The sequence below is a fragment of the Bos grunniens genome, chromosome 11, assembly GCF_055505025.1.
Source record: "Bos grunniens cultivar Pamir isolate PY7600 chromosome 11, Bosgru_T2T1.0, whole genome shotgun sequence".
NCBI classification, from domain to species: domain Eukaryota; kingdom Metazoa; phylum Chordata; class Mammalia; order Artiodactyla; family Bovidae; genus Bos; species Bos grunniens.
In genome coordinates, this window is record NC_141175.1 from 69548369 (window position 1) to 69568921 (window position 20553).

The 20553-nt window shown below is 36.9% G+C and overlaps 1 protein-coding gene and 1 long non-coding RNA gene across 5 annotated transcripts in view; both read right to left on the reverse strand.

The window, feature by feature from the left end:
• Nucleotides 1-20529, reverse strand: part of CFAP36 (cilia and flagella associated protein 36) — a 28601-nt gene extending 8072 nt beyond the window's left edge. For all 3 annotated transcript variants that reach the window (XM_086326814.1, XM_086326813.1, XM_086326812.1), the window contains exons 1-6: nucleotides 20267-20529; nucleotides 17308-17372; nucleotides 16605-16706; nucleotides 6033-6147; nucleotides 2490-2577; nucleotides 363-414 (exon numbers count right to left, since the gene is read on the reverse strand). In XM_086326814.1, the coding sequence (XP_086182940.1) occupies nucleotides 363-414; nucleotides 2490-2577; nucleotides 6033-6147; nucleotides 16605-16706; nucleotides 17308-17372; nucleotides 20267-20381 (537 nt within the window). In that variant the 5' untranslated portion in view covers nucleotides 20382-20529. The remainder of the gene's footprint in view (nucleotides 1-362; nucleotides 415-2489; nucleotides 2578-6032; nucleotides 6148-16604; nucleotides 16707-17307; nucleotides 17373-20266) is intronic.
• Nucleotides 3394-5597, reverse strand: LOC147363292 (uncharacterized). Of its 2 annotated transcripts, none has more exons than XR_015136890.1 (2): nucleotides 5461-5597; nucleotides 3394-3433 (listed from the first exon to the last, which is right to left on the reverse strand). It is a non-coding gene; the product is annotated as an uncharacterized LOC147363292 (long non-coding RNA). The 2 variants fall into 2 exon arrangements; XR_015136889.1 differs by lacking the exon at nucleotides 5461-5597 and adding an exon at nucleotides 4986-5105.
• Nucleotides 20530-20553: the final 24 nt, after the last annotated feature.

Below are 20553 nucleotides of genomic sequence, written 5' to 3' on the forward strand. Positions count from 1 at the left end.
AGCTGCTGTTTCAAAACAGTAAAGGAATCAAAGCAAGTGGGGAAGTCAAATATTTTCTTAATCTTCTTTTATTCATAAAATTAACGGGAATTTCTATTAAAAATTCCCCCAAATATGAATAGTATTAAGTTTTTTTGGAGTGAATAATCTCATTCTTTACTGAGAATTTAAAAGGCAGGTCATTGGACAAATTATAAAGTGAATAAAGAAGTATAAATGCTCAGAACCACCAAGAAAATATGAATACTCTGAGGAACTGTGTCATTTCACCTAAGCTTAAACTTTAACAGAAATCCTAGGTGTGAACTTAAGGGATAACAGCAATGAAATACGTCTATTATATGAGTATGTTTTATAGGCACCTGCTTTTTTCTCTTCCTTTCTTCCTCCTGGTCATACTCCTCTTTTGATTTTCTGAAATACACAAAAATAAAGTAGAAAAGTAAACTTTCTCTTTTGGTCAAAGAACAAATATTCAACAAGCAACATACTAACCAAAGCGTACAATATATGCAAAGAATTTTGGAAACAAAGATGGAAATAATCAGGCTTCACTTAAAGCAGCTTACAATCAACTGAGAGAGACATACACAGACATAAATAGCATAATATGGTTAGCTACACAAAACACAGGTTTACTCATATCCTGTGTGAAGGACTTCTGGCTGAACAAAATTCAACAGGTTTGAAATTCTAAACCCAAATCTGAATGGCAAATCCCATGAATATGGATTCTGATCTCTTACTTTAGACAGATCAGTTACATGTCCCCTGATAAGATCCATTTCTCTCCTCATTTTAGTTTTTCCATGGCAGATGAGCTATCACAAAGCTCTCCTGATGCCCTTATACCAAAGCCTTACCAGCTTTGTAAACTGCTCACAAAGGCCATCTGATTTAGGAAAATAGCCAAGTCAGCTCTCTTACATGTCCATAACTAAGTTCCACTGTTTATACAGTAGCACACCCCCACCAAAAGCCTACAGAAAATAAAATCTAGAAGTACAATACTGACCAGGTTTCAAACTACCAATCAACCAACAGAAGCAACCAGTAGAAGTCAAAACTACCAGTCTTCTAAACCAACTACCGAATATCCTGAACTCTTCCAGTCTGTAAACTCAAAGCTCTCTGTGTTGTCTCAGGCTCCTATATGCCCTCACCTGGCACGCAGGAAAGGAGGACTTGGCAGGAAAGGCCTAGGTTCACCCACACATTTGCCTCCCTCCCCACACTCACGCAAATCCCCTGAAATGAAGGACTAAATCCTAGAGCTCCTGCCACAAACTCCCACTAGGCCCACGCTCCTAACCACCTCCCTCCTGCTTTGGAACTGTGGACAAGTTGGGAAGGTGGGAGGACCACAGGATGCTTGAAGATTGTCACGTATGTGGTTAGAATGCAGAGCCAGGGCCCCTGAAGGCCAAGGTTCACTCTGCAGGGGACACAGCAGCTGTAGGAATCCTTTTGCCTTAAACCTATACATCCCCATAGACTTAAATATTACATACTGCAATTGCCCCTCCCTTCTCAAACTCCCATAGAGGTCAGGGGACAACAGGCTTTAGGGGTAAAAAAAAATCCCCTTTACTGGACTGCACATTCCATGCCAGGCATTTGTCTGACAAACATATAATAGATAAGAAAGTGAAAGTCGCTCAGTCATGTCCAACTCTTTGCAACCCTATGAACTATACAGTCCATGGAATTCTCCAGGCCAGAACACTGGAGTGGGTAGCCTTTCCCTTCTCTAGGGGATCTTCCAAACCCAGGGATCGAACCCAGGTCTCCCACATTGCAGGCAGATTCTTTACCAGCTGAGCCACAAGGGAAGCCCATATATAAGAGGTTAGCAAGTAGTCAGCTATTTGGTCTGTGGAGCCTGGATGTCCAGCCTTCTACCATGAGACACCTGTCATGAGCCTCCTCTAATACCAAGATCCAGAAGCCATGCAGTCTCCTGCTCAGCTCAGGCCACAACAGCCCTTCCAAGCATCAGACTGCATCTACCGTACCTTGTTTCCATTGATGGCTAGTTTCCTAGGCCCATGATGTGAGTGGAAGAAGACCCTCCCATTTGGGCTGATGTGTCCATTAAGAAATGTAATACATACATGAGTGAGTGAAGTCACTCAGTCGTGTCCAACTCTTTGCAACCCTGTGGACTGTACCCCACCAGGCTCCTCCGTCCATGGGATTCTCCAGGCAGGAATACTGGAGTGGGTTGCCATTTCCTTCTCCAGGGGCTCTTCCCCACCCAGGGATCAAACCCAGGTCTCCCGCATTGCAGGCAGACGCTTTAACCTCTGAGCCACCAGGGAAGCCAATACATACATAGTTATAACAAATAAAATGATAAATCATGTTCATGATCTTCAGGAAAGAATTTAGATATTTTACTAGTTCACAGTATTTTTTGGGTAAAAAGTTTACGTACAGATCATATTGCAATGTTATTAATGATCCATTCAAATAATTAAAGAGGATACCTAAGAACTTCTTTCAGGATTTTCATCTCTTCCTGTTCAAGGTCACTGACCACATCAGAACCATCTGTTAAGCAGTCAGGTAATACACCTGTTCAAAACCAGAGATCACACAGGAGAATATCAACTCAACTGAAAACATTTTATTTCTCACTATTCTAGTTCATCAAGAAGTACAAAGTAGTTTATTAAGATCTATCACTTAAAAAAAATGTTTTATGCTATTATATTTTATCTTTTTAACTATGGTCTTTTTAACTTTTTCTTCTTTTAAGGAATCAGCTCCACAAACAAAACAAAACAAAACAAAAAACCTCACAACTTTACCTAGAAATGACTCTTGGTAGCTATGTATTGTCTGTTTAAAATAATAATAATATATGATAATAGAAATTAATTAATATAATCTATTGTCTTCCATAATCATATACTACACAGGACATACACAATGAAATTAACAAGCTCCTAATAATGAAACTATGCTCTCAGAAGTATTATTTAAAAGGGAAAAGAGTTTACAAAGCAATATATAAAATACTTTGTTAATTGAAACAGCATGTTAACACTCTTCATTCATACTACAACATATGCTACCAAAAGAGCCCTGCTTACTACATGCAAAAAAGCATGGTGCTAAGCACTTAAGGGGAATATAAAGATGAATAAAACAGTCTCTGCTCTCAGACCTTCTATTCAGATATTGGGCTAATAAGTATAAACTAGAGCAGTACCAACTTTAGCCCAAGGCAGAACAATTTATGGCAAGTAATTTTAAGTATTGGTTTAATTTACTTTATTACCTATATCTTCCTGATAAGCAGGTAGATGATAATAAGTGTTCTGCTTTTATCTGTAATTAGTATATTCCCAAAACATTAACAGTATATCCCCTAATTTTTACCTTTCATTTCTTTATCCATATATGATGATGGGATTTTGGATCTGTTCTAAATTAAAGTAGCTTTATTATTCTAATGCCCTTGATGTTGAAGTACATTTTAAATTAAACTTTTCATTTTGAGATAATTGCAGATTCACATGCAGTTGTAAGAAATAATACAGAGAGATGCTATGCATTCTTTACCCAGGTTCCCTCAGTGAAACATCTTTGAAAACTGTAGTATAGTATCACAACCAGAAAACTGACTTCTATATAACCCACTGATCTTAAGTGCATTTTTGCTTAGTCAAAAGCTACATAATTAGTATTCTCCTACTGATCTAAGGAAAATTTTAAAAACTAGGAAAGAATAAAACAACAATGTGCAATACTTCAAAACCATCAAAATATTGCTCTGATTTGCACTTGTCCCAAATTCTTTGATAAGATACAACCAGAATTCCTAGAGCCTTTGAATTTTTCTCACACAAACAGTCTGCAGTTTTGAGTATAATCAACTTTGTTCTAAGGTACTTTCCCCTGGATTTATGTTAAGTGAGATACTTAAATACAAGTATTAAAAATTCTGTGGCAGAAACTAAGTATTAGTTTATGTTTAAATGCAAGCAAACTGTCCCACCCTGCAGTTTGACTGCAGCAGCATTCCACATCATTCCCCTGGTCCTCCCTTGCTAATAGAAGCCATCTGTGTGCAGCTACCAGGCAGCCAAGTACTTAGAGGCGGGGCCCAGCCCCACCCCACAAGAGTGAGTCATGATTTAAGCCAATCACCATGGTCTCATTTCCCCCTGCCAGAGGGTTTATAAAGCCATGTGAATCCAATCCTGACCAATAGGACCTGAGAGGAAAATTCCTAAGGGGCTTCTATGAACGTGTTGTCTTGCTTATAAAAGGAGATGTACAGGAAGAAGCATTGCTTTTCTTCATGAGATATTGTTGAGTGTGCACTCAATGACGCTCGAGCGCAATCATGAAAGAAGATCCTGAGAGTGGCAGAGTAAAGGTGGAAGTGTCAAGGTCCTTGAAAACATCACTGAGCCCCACCAAATGAACCAAGCCTGGACCTGTCTGTCTTCCTTCCCTTCCTCTACTTCTGGTTCTGTGAGATGACAATTTCTTATTGCTTAGGCCATTTTCTCTGAGGTATTTTGCTAATGGCAACTTGAGGTACCCAGCTGATACAAGCTATGGTTACCTGTTCTCTTTTAATTAAAATTTCCTTGTTTCCAGTTAAATTCTAAAGACTGCAGAGTGCCATTATCAAGTTTCCTATTTCTTTTATCAAAAGGTCCCCTAAAGCAATGTGAAATAACATAAAGTAATTATTCAGATTCTCTATCCTATAGGTCAGAATAAAAAGCATAGGTGCAGGAAAACACAAGAGAAAAGGATCATATGAAGCAAACCATGGTAGAGAAACAAAGAGAAAGAGACTGTTTTCCAAACTTTACACAAAAGCTGCAGTTCAGTGTCATGCATTGTTCAGGGTTAGGGTGGTATTATCTCCACATCATGTGCAACAGTCTTTCCTGCTGTGAAATGCATTTTAGAGAATAGATATGATGGTAGTTGGCTCTAGGGGTATGGTCTTTACTCACTTCAGGCAAATGAAAGGAGAACCCACAACAGTCTAACCCACACAGACCCTCCAACAATCTAATGTTTGCCACGTAACAACAGAAGCCCTATTGCTGCATATGCCAGACCCTTAAAAGCAAATAGTACAACTAAACTATAGCTCTAATATGCTCAAGAAATAAGCAAAGAAAAGGCCCCACTGCCAAACCATTAGAGAGTATATAGGCATGATAAGGAATATCTGTGGCAATCTATTAAGCAAAGGAACACACAGGTATTAAGGTCACTAGAGTCCGAAATGGGAAACTTAGATATGCATCTGGGTTGAAAAAGAGATAGTACAGTAACAAGAAGTATGGTTAGAAACTCTGATGTTTTGAATCAAGATGTCAAGTAGAATTCAAGTACACAGGAAGGGAAGAAAAGCAGGAAGAGCTAGGAAAAAACTGAGTTCAGGTAGAGAATTAAGGAAAGGATAAAGCTAAAGGTGGTCACCAGGACTGTGGGCTGTTTCCTCTTCAGCCTTATGGTGGCATAATGCTATCTGCCCACTGTCCTAGTTCTCAGTGCCACCCCAAGACCAGCAGCTTCAGCATCAGCTAGGAACTTGTTAAAAATACGAAGTACTAGGCCCCACTCCAGACCTACTGAGTCAGAAACTGGGACACAGGCATGGGTTTCAACAACCCCTCAACTGCTTCTAATTGCTCACTAAAGCTTTAGAACCACTGTCTTCGTTAAGCCAGGAGGGAAAAAGTAACTGTACACTCAACAGTAACTGTAACTGTGACCACGCAAAAATACTGACTTTCATAAACATGATGGCTGAGCAGAAAAACTGAGCTCTCTGAAACCTAAAACGTTAAATCAAATTCTGCTCTGCTTTCTTTGAGATTTCAACCAATCAGTTATCAGGAAGTTTACACTCTAGTATCTCTTAAGTCAGTCTTAGATTTTCAAACTTGAAATAAATTTATACAAAACAGCAACGTTAAGATCATATTAGTTAAAACTAACACCAAAACAAAATGCACTTAGCACTTAGATTTCTAAATTCAACCTTTTACCATTTCTCTCTTGAATTATTCGAATGGCTTGCAGCTGCATTTCAGTATTTTTCTCGACCATCATTGCTTTAAAGATAGTAAAATCTTCTGCTGCCAATACAGGTTGCAAAATGGCCTGTGGAAAGAAGTCAGGAAGTTACAGAACTATTTCCCACACACTCAAATCACTTCCACTGCAAAAGGTGCATTAATTCAAGAATGCTGCATTATTATTTATGACTAGATGACTCAAAAGGACAATTTTAAGATTTTTTTCTAAAAGCCTTTAAAGTAGGGTTCTCAAGAGGCTGATCTTCCAACCCCTCCCACCCGCACAAGGCTGGGACACACAAGACACATTTTCCAAATGAGCCAGTGCTGAGCAACGCTGATAAACAACACAGGAATGAGTCTTACTCTTTTAAAGTTACCACTTCAGTATACAAATCTGTTTTTCAGTCAAAATAATGATAACTATTTGGTTTAGACTCTGTCAATCTGAAATTTGGGGCTTCCCTGGTGGCTCAGTGGTTCAGAATCCTCCTGCCAATCCAGGAGATGTGGGTTCAGTCCCTGGGTCAGGAAGATCTCCTGGAGGAGGAAATGGCAACCCACTCCAGTATTTTTGCCTGGAAAATCCCACGGACAGAGGAGCCTGGTGGCTACAATCCATGGGGTCACAAAAGAATCGGACACAACTTAGTGACTAAACAACAACCACCTGAAATTTACTGTTTAGTGATAAAGCAGTAAGTACAAATAATCCTTTAATTAATAAAACTGCCAAATTAAATTAGAATAAATGCCAAAATTCACTTCATGGCAAATAGATGGGGAAACAGTGAAAGACTTTATTTTCTTGGGCTCCAAAATCACTGAAGATGGTGACTGCAACCATGAAATTAAAAGACATTTGCTCCTTGGAAGAAAAGCTGACTGAGATAGCAAATATTAAAAAGCAGAGATATTACTTTACCAACAAAGGTCCATCTAATCAAAGCTATGGTTTTTCCAGTAGTCGTGTATGGATGTGAGAGTTGGACTACAAAGAAAGCTGAGTGCTGAAGAAATGATGCTTTTGAACTGTGGTGTTGGAGAAGACTCTTGAGAGTCCCTTGGACTGCAAGGAGATCAAACCAATCAATCCTAAAAGAAATCAGTCCTGAATATTCATTGGAAGGACTGATGCTGAAGCTGAAGCTCCAATACTTGGGCCAACTGATGCGAAGAGCTGACAGTGGAAAAGACTCTGATGCTGGGAAAGACTGAAGGCACAAGGAGAAGGGGATAACAGAGGATGAGATGGTCAGATGTCATCACTGACTCAACAGACATGAGTTTGAGCAAGCTCCAGGAGTTGGTAATGCATAGGGAAGCCTGGCATGCTGCAGTCCACGGGGTCGCAAAGAGTCAGACATGACTGAGACACTGAACTGAGTGAAATGCCAAAAAAATGGAGTCTGGAAAATAAACGTAATGTGGTAGGAATAATGTGAGAACACAACAGGAGTAGTCCTATAGGCAAAAAGTTTCATGGAAGAGACAGAAATTATGTGAAATCTTTTTCTAGATGAAACTGAAGTGTAATAAATTAAGAAACAATAACAGTATCTACCCTGCAATGCGCTGTGCTTAGTCACTCAGTAGTGTCCAACTGTTTGCAACCCCATAGGCTGTAGCCTGCCAGGCTCCTCTGTCCATGGGGATTCTCTAGGCAAGAATACTGGAGTGGGTTGTCATGTCCTCCTCATCTACCCTAGAGCACCCAAATTAACACTCCTTTAGCTACAGAGAACTACAGAGAACTATTATTATATAAAAAAGCAAACAAATTCCCAAGCCAATCAGTAAGAAGAATAAGCTTTGAAATGCATGAAAACCCAGAAGAAAATACTCAGACCTTGTTCACCTTACTAAACCTTATTTCAAGCTTTACATGACATTCATGAAAAAGCCGACCACAGGAATCACACAGAGGCAACCAAGGGTGTGCTACTGTTCACCAGGTAGGCAGCAGTGATAATGTCAAAGACACATCGCAACAAATGTTCCATCAAAGAGTGCTAAGCAAAGAGGAAGGAGTCCCTCCAGCAGCAACCAGCTCACATTCCAGACAAAAGCAATACAGTCAAACAAAGTGCAAAAGTAGTGACATTTACAAGGAGTCAACTGTAGGAAAAAAAAGAAAGTTTCTAGTCCTTTAAATTCACATATACTGTTCAAAAGGCCAAGGGCAGGGGCCGGCAAACAGGCTTCATTGGTGTTTACCCGAAAGTTACAGCCCATAGAGCAGTATTAAAGACAAGTGCAGTATAAAATAGAACAGTGAGAGACTACTATATAGCACAGGGAACTCTGTGGTGCTCTGTGGTGACCTAAATGGGAAGGAAATCCAGAAAAAGAGGGGATAGATGTATGTACACATTATGGTCGATTCACTTCACTATATAGCAGAAACTGACACAGCCATGTAAAGTAACTAAACCCCAATTTAAAAAATAATTTTTAAATTTCCTTTAAAAATAAAAAATATTTAAATAAAGACAACTGTAGCCAGCCTGTGTAATAGAGTTAGTATATATGATCTGCCAGGGAACCTTTGTGGGATTATACAACCACATAACATTGTTCTTGGTCTTCTTAGACTTATCAGTAATATCAAGTTCTCTATCCTCATCACTGACAAACACTTGAAGGGCGCTGCTGCTGATGGCATTGTGTCAGCTAGAGCTATCAGCAAGTCTGCATTTGAGCTGATCCTTAAACATATAATGCAGGGCTTTTCAAAGGGTATTTTTAACCCTTCTAAGAAATGCAGGAAAGAAGGACTATTAAATGCATGTTCCTGAGCCCTACCCTAGACATAATTAATCTAAATTTCTGGACAAAGGGTACCCATGTATCTCCCCAGATAATTCTTATAACATTTAAGTTTGAGAACTATTGATACAATGGGGGAAAAAAATAAGCCCCTGATATCAAAAGCTACTTTGAGCTTAACCATATGTTAGCTGTTTGATTCTGTATACATCATTTAGGCTTCTGGGCATTAGCTTCTTCACCTGCAAATTAGCATAATAATAACAACAATAATGGCAACCCACTCCAGCAGTCTTGTCTGGAGAATTCCATGGAGTATCCTGGATTACATTCCATGGGATCGCAAAGAGTCTGCGCACAACTGAGCGACTAACACTAACACTTGTCAATTCTAAGACTCAATAATCAGCAAAATAAACCATTATTTCATGTACCAATAAGAAAAGGAAAAAACCCTATCAATTAAATTATAACATGCCATCAATTACAAAATGCATTTTCATTGAAGAGATATTTATGATAGAAAATTTTCATTTGAGAATGAAGGAAATATAGTAACTTTCTGGCTGGGTATTAGAATTCAGCAGTGCAAGAAAGCATTTTTTTTTTTAAAAAGTCCTATAGTAATTGTTCTGGGCCTTTTGATTAAATATCAAACTGTACTAAACCTAACTGTACAGCAATTGGGCTATTCTGGTCCAAGGAAATGGATCATCCTTTGCCTAAGAGCTTCCAATAAGGGTAATTAGAGGAACTAAATACAGGAGTTACTCCAAAAAGCTAGCAAGTGGTTTAAAAACAAAAACAATCTTAAGTATCCTGTAAATTAATTGAAATGTCAAACTACTTTGAAAGAAGACTATGAGATAAATGGTATAAATAAATAAATGTGGTGTCATATATGTTTGAGAAAAGCACATTGACAAAAATATGAACATTGAGTCTTTCAGAATCTGACTTAAGTGAGTTTTAAAAACCTCCAAACATGTTCATACTTAGCCTAAAGTTAAAAGTGATTTCATGCATTTATGCTACTCTATTAATAGAACCACAAGAAGAAACAGATGAATTCACTACTATAGGTGGAAACTTCAATAACGGACAGAATCTGCTGGCAGAAAATCAACAAAGAAATAACTGAACTGAACAGCACCTTCCATCAACTAGATCAAATTGACATTTTTCCAACAACAGAAAAATACATTCTCTTCAAGTTCACATGGAACATTCACCAAAATAGACAACATTTCAGGCCATAAAACACACCTTAATAAACTTAAAAGAACAGGAGTCATATAGAGGATACTCTCAGACCCAACAGAATTAAACTAGAAAACAGTAACAGAACAACAGCTAGAAAAACCTAACATACTTGGGAGATTAAGAAACACACTTTAAAACAGCACATGGATCAAAGAAGTAGTCTTAAGAGAACCTCTAAAAATATTTCTAACTAAATGAAAATACAACTTATCAAAAATGTGTGGGGTGTAGCAAAAGTTAGTGCTTAGAAGGAAATTTAAAGCATTGAAGCATATATTAGGAAAGAAGAAATAACCAACATCAACAATCAAAGCTTCCACCTTAGGAACTAAAAAAAGAGCAAATTAAATCCAAAGAAAGGAAATAACAGAAATTAGAGAACAAATCAATGAAATTGGAAAACAGAAAATCAATAGAGAAAATCAACAAAACTAAAAGCTGATTATTTAAAAAACAAATAAAACTGAGAAACCTCTGGCCAGGTTAAGTTTAAAAAAAACAAGTAGGGGGGGGTGTGTAGAATTCCCTGGTTGTCCAGTAGTTCAGACTTTGTGCTTCCATTTCAGGAGGCGTTGGTTCAATCCCTGGTCAGGGAGGTTCCAAATGTCAGGACGTGAGACACACAAAAAAAGACATAGATTTAAAAATATCAGAAATGCAAAAGGGGACACTACAGATCCCATGGACACTAAAAAGGTAATAAAGGAATTTTATGAACATCTCTATGACTACAAATTTGATAATCCAGATGAAATGGACCAATTTCTTAAAAAACACAACCTGCTAAAACTCACACAAGAAACAGACAATCTGAATAAGTCTATATCTATTAAAGAAATGGAATCAATAATTAGTAATCTTCCAAAACAAAAAGCACCAGGCCCAGCCGGGGTCAATGATGAATTCTATCAAACACTTAAAGAATTTTATACAATCCTTACAATTCTATACAAATAAAGATAGAACTTCAAAGAAAAGCTATAGATTCCTTTTACTTCTTAAAAGAATAATGATTATTTATTTGCAGAAATTCAATAGCATAGCCTATAGAAATGATGTGAAAGTCTTTCTATTGATTCAAAGGACTAAGGGGTAAAAAAGTATAACTATGAAATCTGGTCCCATCACTTCATGGCAGATAGATGGGGAAACAATGGAAACAGTGAAAGATTTTATTTTCTTGGGCTCCAAAATCACTGCAGATGGTGACTACAGCCATGAAATTAAAAGATGCTTGTTCCTTGGAAGAAAAGCTACGACCAATCGAGACAACATACATTAAAAAGCAGAGACAATACTTTGCTGACAAAGGTCTGTCTAGTCAAAGCTATGGTTTTTCCAGTAGTCATATATGGATGTGAGAGTGGACCAAGAGAAGGCTAAGCACTGAAGAATTGATGCTTTCGAACAGTGGTGTTGGAGAAGACTCTTGAGAGTCCCTTGGATAGCAAAAGAGATCAAACCAGTCAATTCCAAAGGAAATCAACCCTGAATATTCACTGGAAGGACTGATGCTGAAGCTAAAGCTCCAATACTTTGGCCACCTGATGCTGAGAAAGATTGAAGCCATGAGAAGGGAATGACAGAGGATGAGATGGTTGGATGGCATCACTGACTCAATGGACATGAGTTTGAGCAAGCTCTGGGACATGGTGATGGACAGGGAAGCCTGGCATGCTGCAGTCCATGGGTCGCGAAGAGTCGGACACAACTGAGTGACTAAACAACAACAACAAAGCAATCAACAATTGGAATTTGAACTAAAAAACACAATACAATTTACATTTGCACTACAAAAAAGTACTTAGGAATACTTAGGAATACTTAAGAATAAATGTAACAAAATATGCACAAGATCTATATGAGGAAAACTAAAAAATTCTTATGAAAGAAATCAAAGATCTAAAAAAAATGGAGATCTATTCCATGTAATAAATAAGAAGACTCAACATTGTTAACATGTCATTTCTCCCAAATTTTATCTGTAGATTCATGCAACCCCAATCAGAATCTCAGCAATTGTGGATATCAACAAACTGATTTTTAAATGTACATGGAAAGGTAAAAGACCCAGAACAGTCACACAAAATTGATAAACATCAAAGTCAGAGGACTGACACTACATGACTTCAAGATTTACTATAAACTGCAATAATCAAGACAGTATGATATTGGTGAAAGAACAGACAAAGGATTAATGAAACCAAATAGAACCTGAAAATTGATCAACAAAAACATAGTCAACTGATTTTTGACAAAGGAACAAAGGCAATCCAATGAAGAAAGGGTCATGTTTCTAGCAAATGCTGCTAGAACAACTGACATCTACATGGAAAAAAAGGAATCTAAACACTGACCTTACACCTTTCACCAAAATTAACTTAAAATGGATCATAAATTTAAACGTAAAAACAAAACTTTGAAAGATAACATAGAAAAAAATCTAGCTAACCTTGGCTTTTGGCAATGACTTCTTAAGATAAAATATCAAAACCATAAACAATGAAAGAATCAATACATCAGACTTCACTAAAATAAAAAGACTTCTAATTTGTGAAAGACATTGTTAACAGAATGAAGAGAAAAGCCACAGGAGAATATTTTGTGAAATATTTGCAAAACACACCTGATAAAGATTTGTATCAAAAATATACAAAAAACTCTTACAACCCAACAATTAGAAAATAAATAACTCAATTTAAAAATGGGCAGAAGAAAACAATGATATCACTACATATCTATTAGAATGTCTAAAATCCAAAAACCTGACAATATCATGTGTTACTGAAGACATGGAGCAACAGGAGCTTCCATTCATTGCTGGTAAAAATGTAAAATGATATAGCTACTTTAGAAGAGAGTCTGGCAGTTTCTTACAAAATTAAAAGTGAATCTTAACATATGATCTAGCAGTCTTGCTCCTAGGTATTTACCCAAATGAGATGAAAAATTTACATCCACAAAAAAGCCTGAATATGAATAGCTATAGTGACTTTATTCAAAATTGCCAAAGACTGGAATGCACCAAAATATCCTTCCAAAGGTTATATACCACCTTCAAAATGTGGTACATCCATAAAATGGAATATTATTTAGCAATAAAAAGAAAAGAACTATCAAACAATGAAAAAACTTAAATTCATATTCCTTAGTGAAAGAAGTCAGTCTGAAAAAGCTATATACTTTATGATTTCAATTACATAATATCCTGGAAAAAGCCAAACTATACAGACAATAAAATGAACAGCAGTTGCCAGAGGTCTGGTGCAAAGATGGAAAAGATGAATATGTGGAACACATGAGATTTTTAAGGCAGCGAAACTATTTTGTGTGATACTGTAATGATGGATATATGACATTATGTATTTGTCAAAATCAACTGTACAACACAAAGAGTGAACCTTTATATAAACTATGGACTTTACTTAATAATCATGTATCAATACTGGCTCATCAACAAATACACTACACTAATGAAAGACTTTAATAAAAAGAGACGATACTACATTAACTGCTCAACTTTCTGTAAACATAAAACTGCTCTAAAAAAATCTATTAAAATCTTATGAGCAATCAGACAAAATATTATTAATTATCCAATGTGTGTTTTTAGAAAATGAAAGTTATACCATACATGTAATCATTTTAGTGATACAAGTTATTGGGAAAAAAAAGAATAATTTTCCCAAATTAACATTAGAAGACAAATGTTTCTGAAAGCATTAATTTCTAATTTACAAAAGTCAAAGTAAATCAAGTGAAAAGCAAAAACAAAAAATACTTTGTCTCTTGCCATACAGTCATCCCTGGCTCCTGCTATATATAGAAATCAGTGATGAGCTCTATCCTCACCAAAAAAAATTAAAAGCAATGAAAAAAGCCATTTTTGCCTATTTCAGTTGAAAACACCATAAAATTACAAAATCAACTGAACACAACTGAAATAATATCTCAATATGCATTCTATTATCATATTTTTCTGAACTCTTTAGAAAGGTATCTTAATTTATGAGCATTTTTTGAGAAGCTACACACGTATGACAGGAAAACATGCTCTTAAAAAGTCTGTTGTTGAGACTTCCCTGGCAGGCCAATGGTGAAGACTCTGTGTTTCCACCAGAGAAGGCCCAGGTTTGATCCCTAGTAGGAGAACTAAAATCCCACAAGCTGTATGGAGAAGAAAGAGAAGGAGAGGAGAGTTGAGAGGATGGGAGAGGAAGGATGGAAAGGGTGGAAAGAGGAGGGGAGAAGAGAGGAGAGAAGAGGAGAGGAAGAGAAAGGAAGGAAGGAAAGAAAAAAAAAAGGTTGTTTTTTTAAACCACACATCTTCATCTGATGCACGCCTTACAACGCCTGCTGATTTTAATATACAAGAATGCCAGGACCAGTGGTCTAGGACTAATGGTGACCAAACCAGGCGAAAAGAATTTTGCAAGTCATCTTTAGCAGTACAGTTCAATGAGAGGGGAGCGAGCAACTGTTTATAAAAATAAAAATCAAACCAAACAGACCAAAACAGAAAAAGTACCTCCTAAACTACCCTGGGCAAACAATTGGTTTCTTGAATTCCTTATAAGCACTCTAAATTAGCATAATGGAATCAGCATTCTGATCTTTATTTACAAAGATTAGATTATTGCTGTAAATCAGTAACTAGCAGGCTTTGGGCTGTTTTTCTGGTTATTGGAGATGGGCTTGTGCTCATTCAGTCATACTGCCCCTAGTATCTGGGGCTAAGTTTGCTCCAGAAGAGAATAAAGCTAACTAGTCCACATGGGGATTGAATACATGACCCTGGCCTAATTAGCACCCTGCTAATCAACCACCAAAATAGCTACCATTAATTACAAGATGCTTCCATTTATAGACCACTTTATATGTGTCAGGTATTGTGCTAAATGTTTTATGAACATTTTTGCTCAAATTTCACAAAAACCTTTCAAAGTAGATACTATCCCTGTTTTACAGATGTTCAAACTGAGAATCAGAATAGACAAGACAGGAATACTGTAAAACAACTTTGTCCATGATAAATGAAAGTAATCAAAAGATCTAAGCTCAAATCCAAGTCTGTCTGTGTCAGAAGGTTTCCATGCTTGTACATAACAAGACTGTACTACGAACCAACTCCAAATCAAAAGGTGTTATGTAACAGAACAAAGCAGAAAGATATGTTACTTTTGATCTGAAACAGTATTTTAAAATTCTGAATGTCTTCATTCACAAGTTATTCTGATGATGAAAACAAAAGATGGATGTGACTACTATTACTATGAACATCTTTTTTCACAAAGTATTTCAGATTCATTCATAATAGCTTAATTAAGAGGTTGACAAATATTAACCAAAGAAGAAAATATTCTGGAAATACAAGAAAAATAAAACAAATACCAATACCTTGAAAGAAATCTAAATACTAATTAATAATTTTCAATAAATTCCTCAAGGTAAATAGACTTGTAAAAAACTTTAATTCAAGACAATTAAACTGAATTGAAAATGTAAAAGTGCTCAGCGGGGTAGAATGAGTACTGGTCTGACTAGAGATATTAGGAAAGTTGCACTGCAGCAGGCCATGATGAGAGATGGGTTTCTCTGGGTAAGGAAAGGATGGAGTGGTGAGAAGATAGGGGCTGAGGATTCCTGGTTAAGGGACCACCATGAGCAAAGCCAGGTGCACCAATGCTTACAAAAACAAGTAGCCAGAATTACTATAGTATGTAATGCACTATAGAATGACAGCAGGAGGTTGAAAATGATAATTTGAGATCACATCCTATATAATCCTATCATCTTACTAAGGAATTATAGTTAATTTGGTAGAAGATGAAAAGCTAAAGTAACTCTTTGAGAAGGCTATTTGGGTAGTAATAACATATCTCTATACTCAATCTCGGAGCCTGAACTGATATTCTGGCTTTGTTACTTTAGTTGTAGACTGTGTACCAGTTCCTTAATATATATGTGCAATAGTTTTCTCAATTCTAACAAAGTAAAATAAATAGTACCAATTTCTTAAGGACTGTTAGGAAGATTCAATGAAATAATATATGTCAAGTGCTTAAAACAGCAGCTACCATGAACTCCCAGTAAATATTAGTTACAAATACACCTAAAACCTACTTCAATTCAGCACTGCAGAACAAATGCGACAATAAAATTAGTTCCAACAGAAGAAAACCCCAGGAACCATGTACTGTGTATCTACTAAGATTAAAAAAGGGGCAACTGCAAAACCATTAGAGACCTATATAAATAAATTTTTTTGCATAAAGCCTGTGATCTATTATAGTTCTGACAGGAAGTTCTTTTTTAATAGCATCAGTTTATTAATGCTTCAAATTATCTTTTTGCAAGGTAGTTATAAAGAAAGAATCCATATGTGTTAAATTGGCTTTTCACTCTTACAGTCTCTAGAATATTATATTTTGACAATCAAACATAGCAAATCTAAGTGGAATCCTGGGCATTTTTGTTAAAATTATATATTAGCAGAAAAAACACAAAAACCTGTGATGTACGGGTCTTTGCAAGAGGAGAAGTACATGCTTCTTGAAACTGATCTTCATTAATTCCAATTTCTTTAAGGTAAGTTTCTAACAGCTTTTCAACCTAAAAAAAAAAAGTTTAACTTTTACAATTTACATTGAAAGATTCCAAATGAGTTTTTATATTGAGTTTAGAAAAGTATAATCAAATGCTTGCTTGCAATGATTAATCTACATAAAATTATATTATATGGCAGTGACAATCTTTTTCACCAAAAAAACCCCAAACAACTAAAAGTGAAAATCTTCGCAGAGAATCAAATGAAATTTTATTTCCTCTACCAGAAATAACTGAAGTCAGGATTATGAAGTTTGATGTGGTATAATCCTTGTGCTACCCAGAGGCATTTCTTAAAATCTCAAGACAACATGGCTAAATTAATAATGAACACTCCCCTGGATATACCAGCAGAAGAACAGGAATAAAATTTAAAGATCAGATGCAAGATCCCTTAAAATAGTTGTCCTAAATCTATTCCTTACATTCCAGAGTCTTATGGAGGAAATGCACAGAGAACCCCTGGGATCTGATGCAACTGAGAGCACTACTAAGGTAGACTGAAATTTTTTAAGGAATTTAAATGGACAAGTCTATTTTTAAAATTCAGAACAGACTGAATTAATATTATTCAAATTATATTTAAAATCAGTTTAAAAATACTCACTAGTTCTTTATATTCCTGATGAATCTCTGTATAAGTCAATTTGCTCTCTTCTTCATCATCAAAAACTAAATTTAAAAGAAAAATATTGCATAGTGTAAAAAAAATTTCATTAAATATGAAAGTCAGCTCCACAAATAGAACTTACAAATAGAACACTCATTCTTGTAAACTGGCTCTTCCACTTTAAAATTCTTGGGATTAAAAAAATAATAATAATTAATTGTAAACAAGTTTTTTTCCGTACCTAAGAGCTACTTCATATGGGAGAGGAACACTAATTTGCCACTTTTCAATCAATAATACAAGGCAACAATTTCTTTACAAACTTTAAATGGAACATTATTGGTAAGTTTCTAAATAATTCCTTTCACAACAGGTTCCAGATTATTTTACCATATTGGAATTTTGCTGATCCAAATTTTACTGAAACTGACTCTTTCTTTATTACATATAGATCAATAATGAAACAAAAATGAATAAAAACAAATGTTTACTCAATGATCATATGTGTGAAAATGTATATTAGAAAGATATATATTCCTTCAAAAAGCTACAATGTGATCAAGGAAAAGACAAATTCATGAACTGTAAACCATAAGCCACCTTTAAAAAAAATTCCCCCATTCTTTATAAAATACAAAACTAACATCAGTAATTTTCTATTTAAAACGCTTCAGTTCTTTGCTTAGAGAATAAGTATAAAATGCTTAGAATCCCAGACAAAACTCTTCAAGACTGGATCCCAAGTCTCATCTCCCACCACTCCAAAACCCAAATTTTGCCCTCGTAACAGGACACAATTACTTGGAATGTGGACCAATGTAAAAACATAGAAGGTGCTTCAAAGCCCCAGGTCTTTGCTCAAGCCCTTCTTGGATCTCTTTGCCTTTACCCAATACCTCTTCTCCCAACCATTCTTCAAAAGACTGCAAGAGGCACATTCACCATGATCTGCTGCTGCTGCTAAGTCACTTCAGTCGTGTCCGACTGTGCGACCCCATAGACAGCAGCCCACCAGGCTCCCCGGTCCCTGGGATTCTCCAGGCAAGAACGCTAGAGTGGGGTGCCATTGCCTTCTCCGCCATGATCTGCTACTCACTCCCAACTCCCTTGGCTATTTAGATTCTTTCCTCAGAACTATTTGAATACACAGCACCATATGTCCACCTTTATAATAACATCTGGTCACTTTACATTTAAATTCCATTGCCTTCCCTACCAAATTATAAACTTCTCAAGGACAAAGATTTGTTTTATTAACTTTTCTAACCTCAACTTCTGGCTCAAAGACACTCAATAAATGTTGAAATAAATGCTGATATTTACAAAGTTATACAAAACTAATTTTTAAATTACCTAAGGTGAAGAATACCACATTGACAAACCAAAGTCAGTGAAATATAAACACTATTATTTCAAGTGCCACTGAAATGTTACTTCCATTTCTCTTGGCATCTATTCTACATAGCACTGGGCATACTATGCAATATAGCAGCTAATAAACCTGTTTTCAGATAATTTTGAAACCAAATTACTACATTACATGTTTACAAGTCTGAAGATTACTATTTCCCTTTAAAATTACACAATCAGGTGTGTTATAACTGAGATGCAGCCACTTTTAAAGTTGGGGGATAGAATTTTTTTTTTTTTTTTTTTTTGCTATTTCAGCATTTAGGTTCAGTGGGATAAGTGGAATCAAAAGGTGACATAATTTCTTTTTTCTCCTAAAGGAGATCAGAACACCACATGCTTCCTCAGTCTCAGAATAGCATTTTAAATTTTTTAATAGAGCAGAAATAAAAGTTATTTTGAACTTCTTTTAAAAATTACCTGCAAGAACAATACCTAGTAAATACTATTTGAATGTTGCTCATGGCAATGAGAATGTAATGAAAAGATTCAGTGGTCAAAGTAAATTTCATCTTTACCAGATTCATGGAAACTTAGGGTTGAAAGGATTCTTAACAGATCATTCATGATAACCAACCATTTGACAGTTGAATTCCTCTCTGTAGTAACTCCATTAAGGTGCTATCAGATTCATTCAAACACTGCTAAGGCCTGGAGAACTCATTATCTTCTGAGACAGGCGAATGTATCCAGGATACTATCTGTTATGAAGCACTTCCTTCACAGAAATTTGTCTACCTCTAGCTTGTGCCCACGGACGCTAGCTCTAGCCCATTGAACCTTAAAAAAAAAAAAAGTCTAATCCCTCCAACATACGACAGACGTTCGAACAATTAATGGATATTACTACCCTTAAGGTCTTGGCCAGCTAAACAACCACAACAGCCTGAAATTACTCTTATGACATCGCTTCTGCTTCCTTTTCCATTAATGGGCTCCAAATTATCTCTAAGAACTGAATGCAGAGCTCCCAAGCGTGAACTGATCAGAACCTAGAGGTACTCTTTCCTTACAGGGAACGTTATGCCACGTCTACATACTTCATTTATTGGAAGATACGCTCCATGTTTGGTATAACCGAGAGAGAGAGCTCAAAAAAGGGAATACAGGCCACCGAGATTACCGGCTCTGGGCCTACCAGAGTAATCACATACCCCTCTCCCACCCACTTTTTGGCCAACAGTTGGAATCAGAAGGAACTCAGAAGCGAACTGACATCTCTCCTCCCAAGTCACTGGGGAAGCTGATGAAGGAAGAAACCCAGTCACCTGCCCAAGGCAGAAAGGTGCAAGATGGAGTAGACCCAACACAGGATTAAAGTCTAATGTTTTTCGAATGCGTGCTTGGGCCGAGGGGGGAGAGGTATGTCGTCCCCCTTTTCATTACCGTGGAAAAGACAGGCGCGGTGACAGCAACACATCCTAAAAATCCAGCTCTAAACCTGGTTGACAGGAGGGGAGATCGAGGAGATGAGAGGCGGTGTGTGGAGAGGTTGTTGGTGTGAGAGACGTGAGCAAGAACTGACGATTCGAGATTCGTATTTTACCTTCACATTTCTGCTCCACGAAGTCCAAGATGGGGATGGACCAGTCCGGGCCCCGCAGGAACCCCGCGATGCTCTCCACCACCCATTCCACCTCGTCCTCTTCTTCCGCGGCCATTCCGCCCCCGCGGGGCGCCGCGGAAGCCTAGGCCAGATTCCCGAATCCTAGCAGGCCTTTCGGCCGCAGGGAACCGAGAGGACAGGGGAACGATGTGCCCCAGCAGCCTCCGCAGTCACCAGGCTGAAAGCTACAAACCACTTAACGTAAAACGGTCGCTATGGCAACAAGC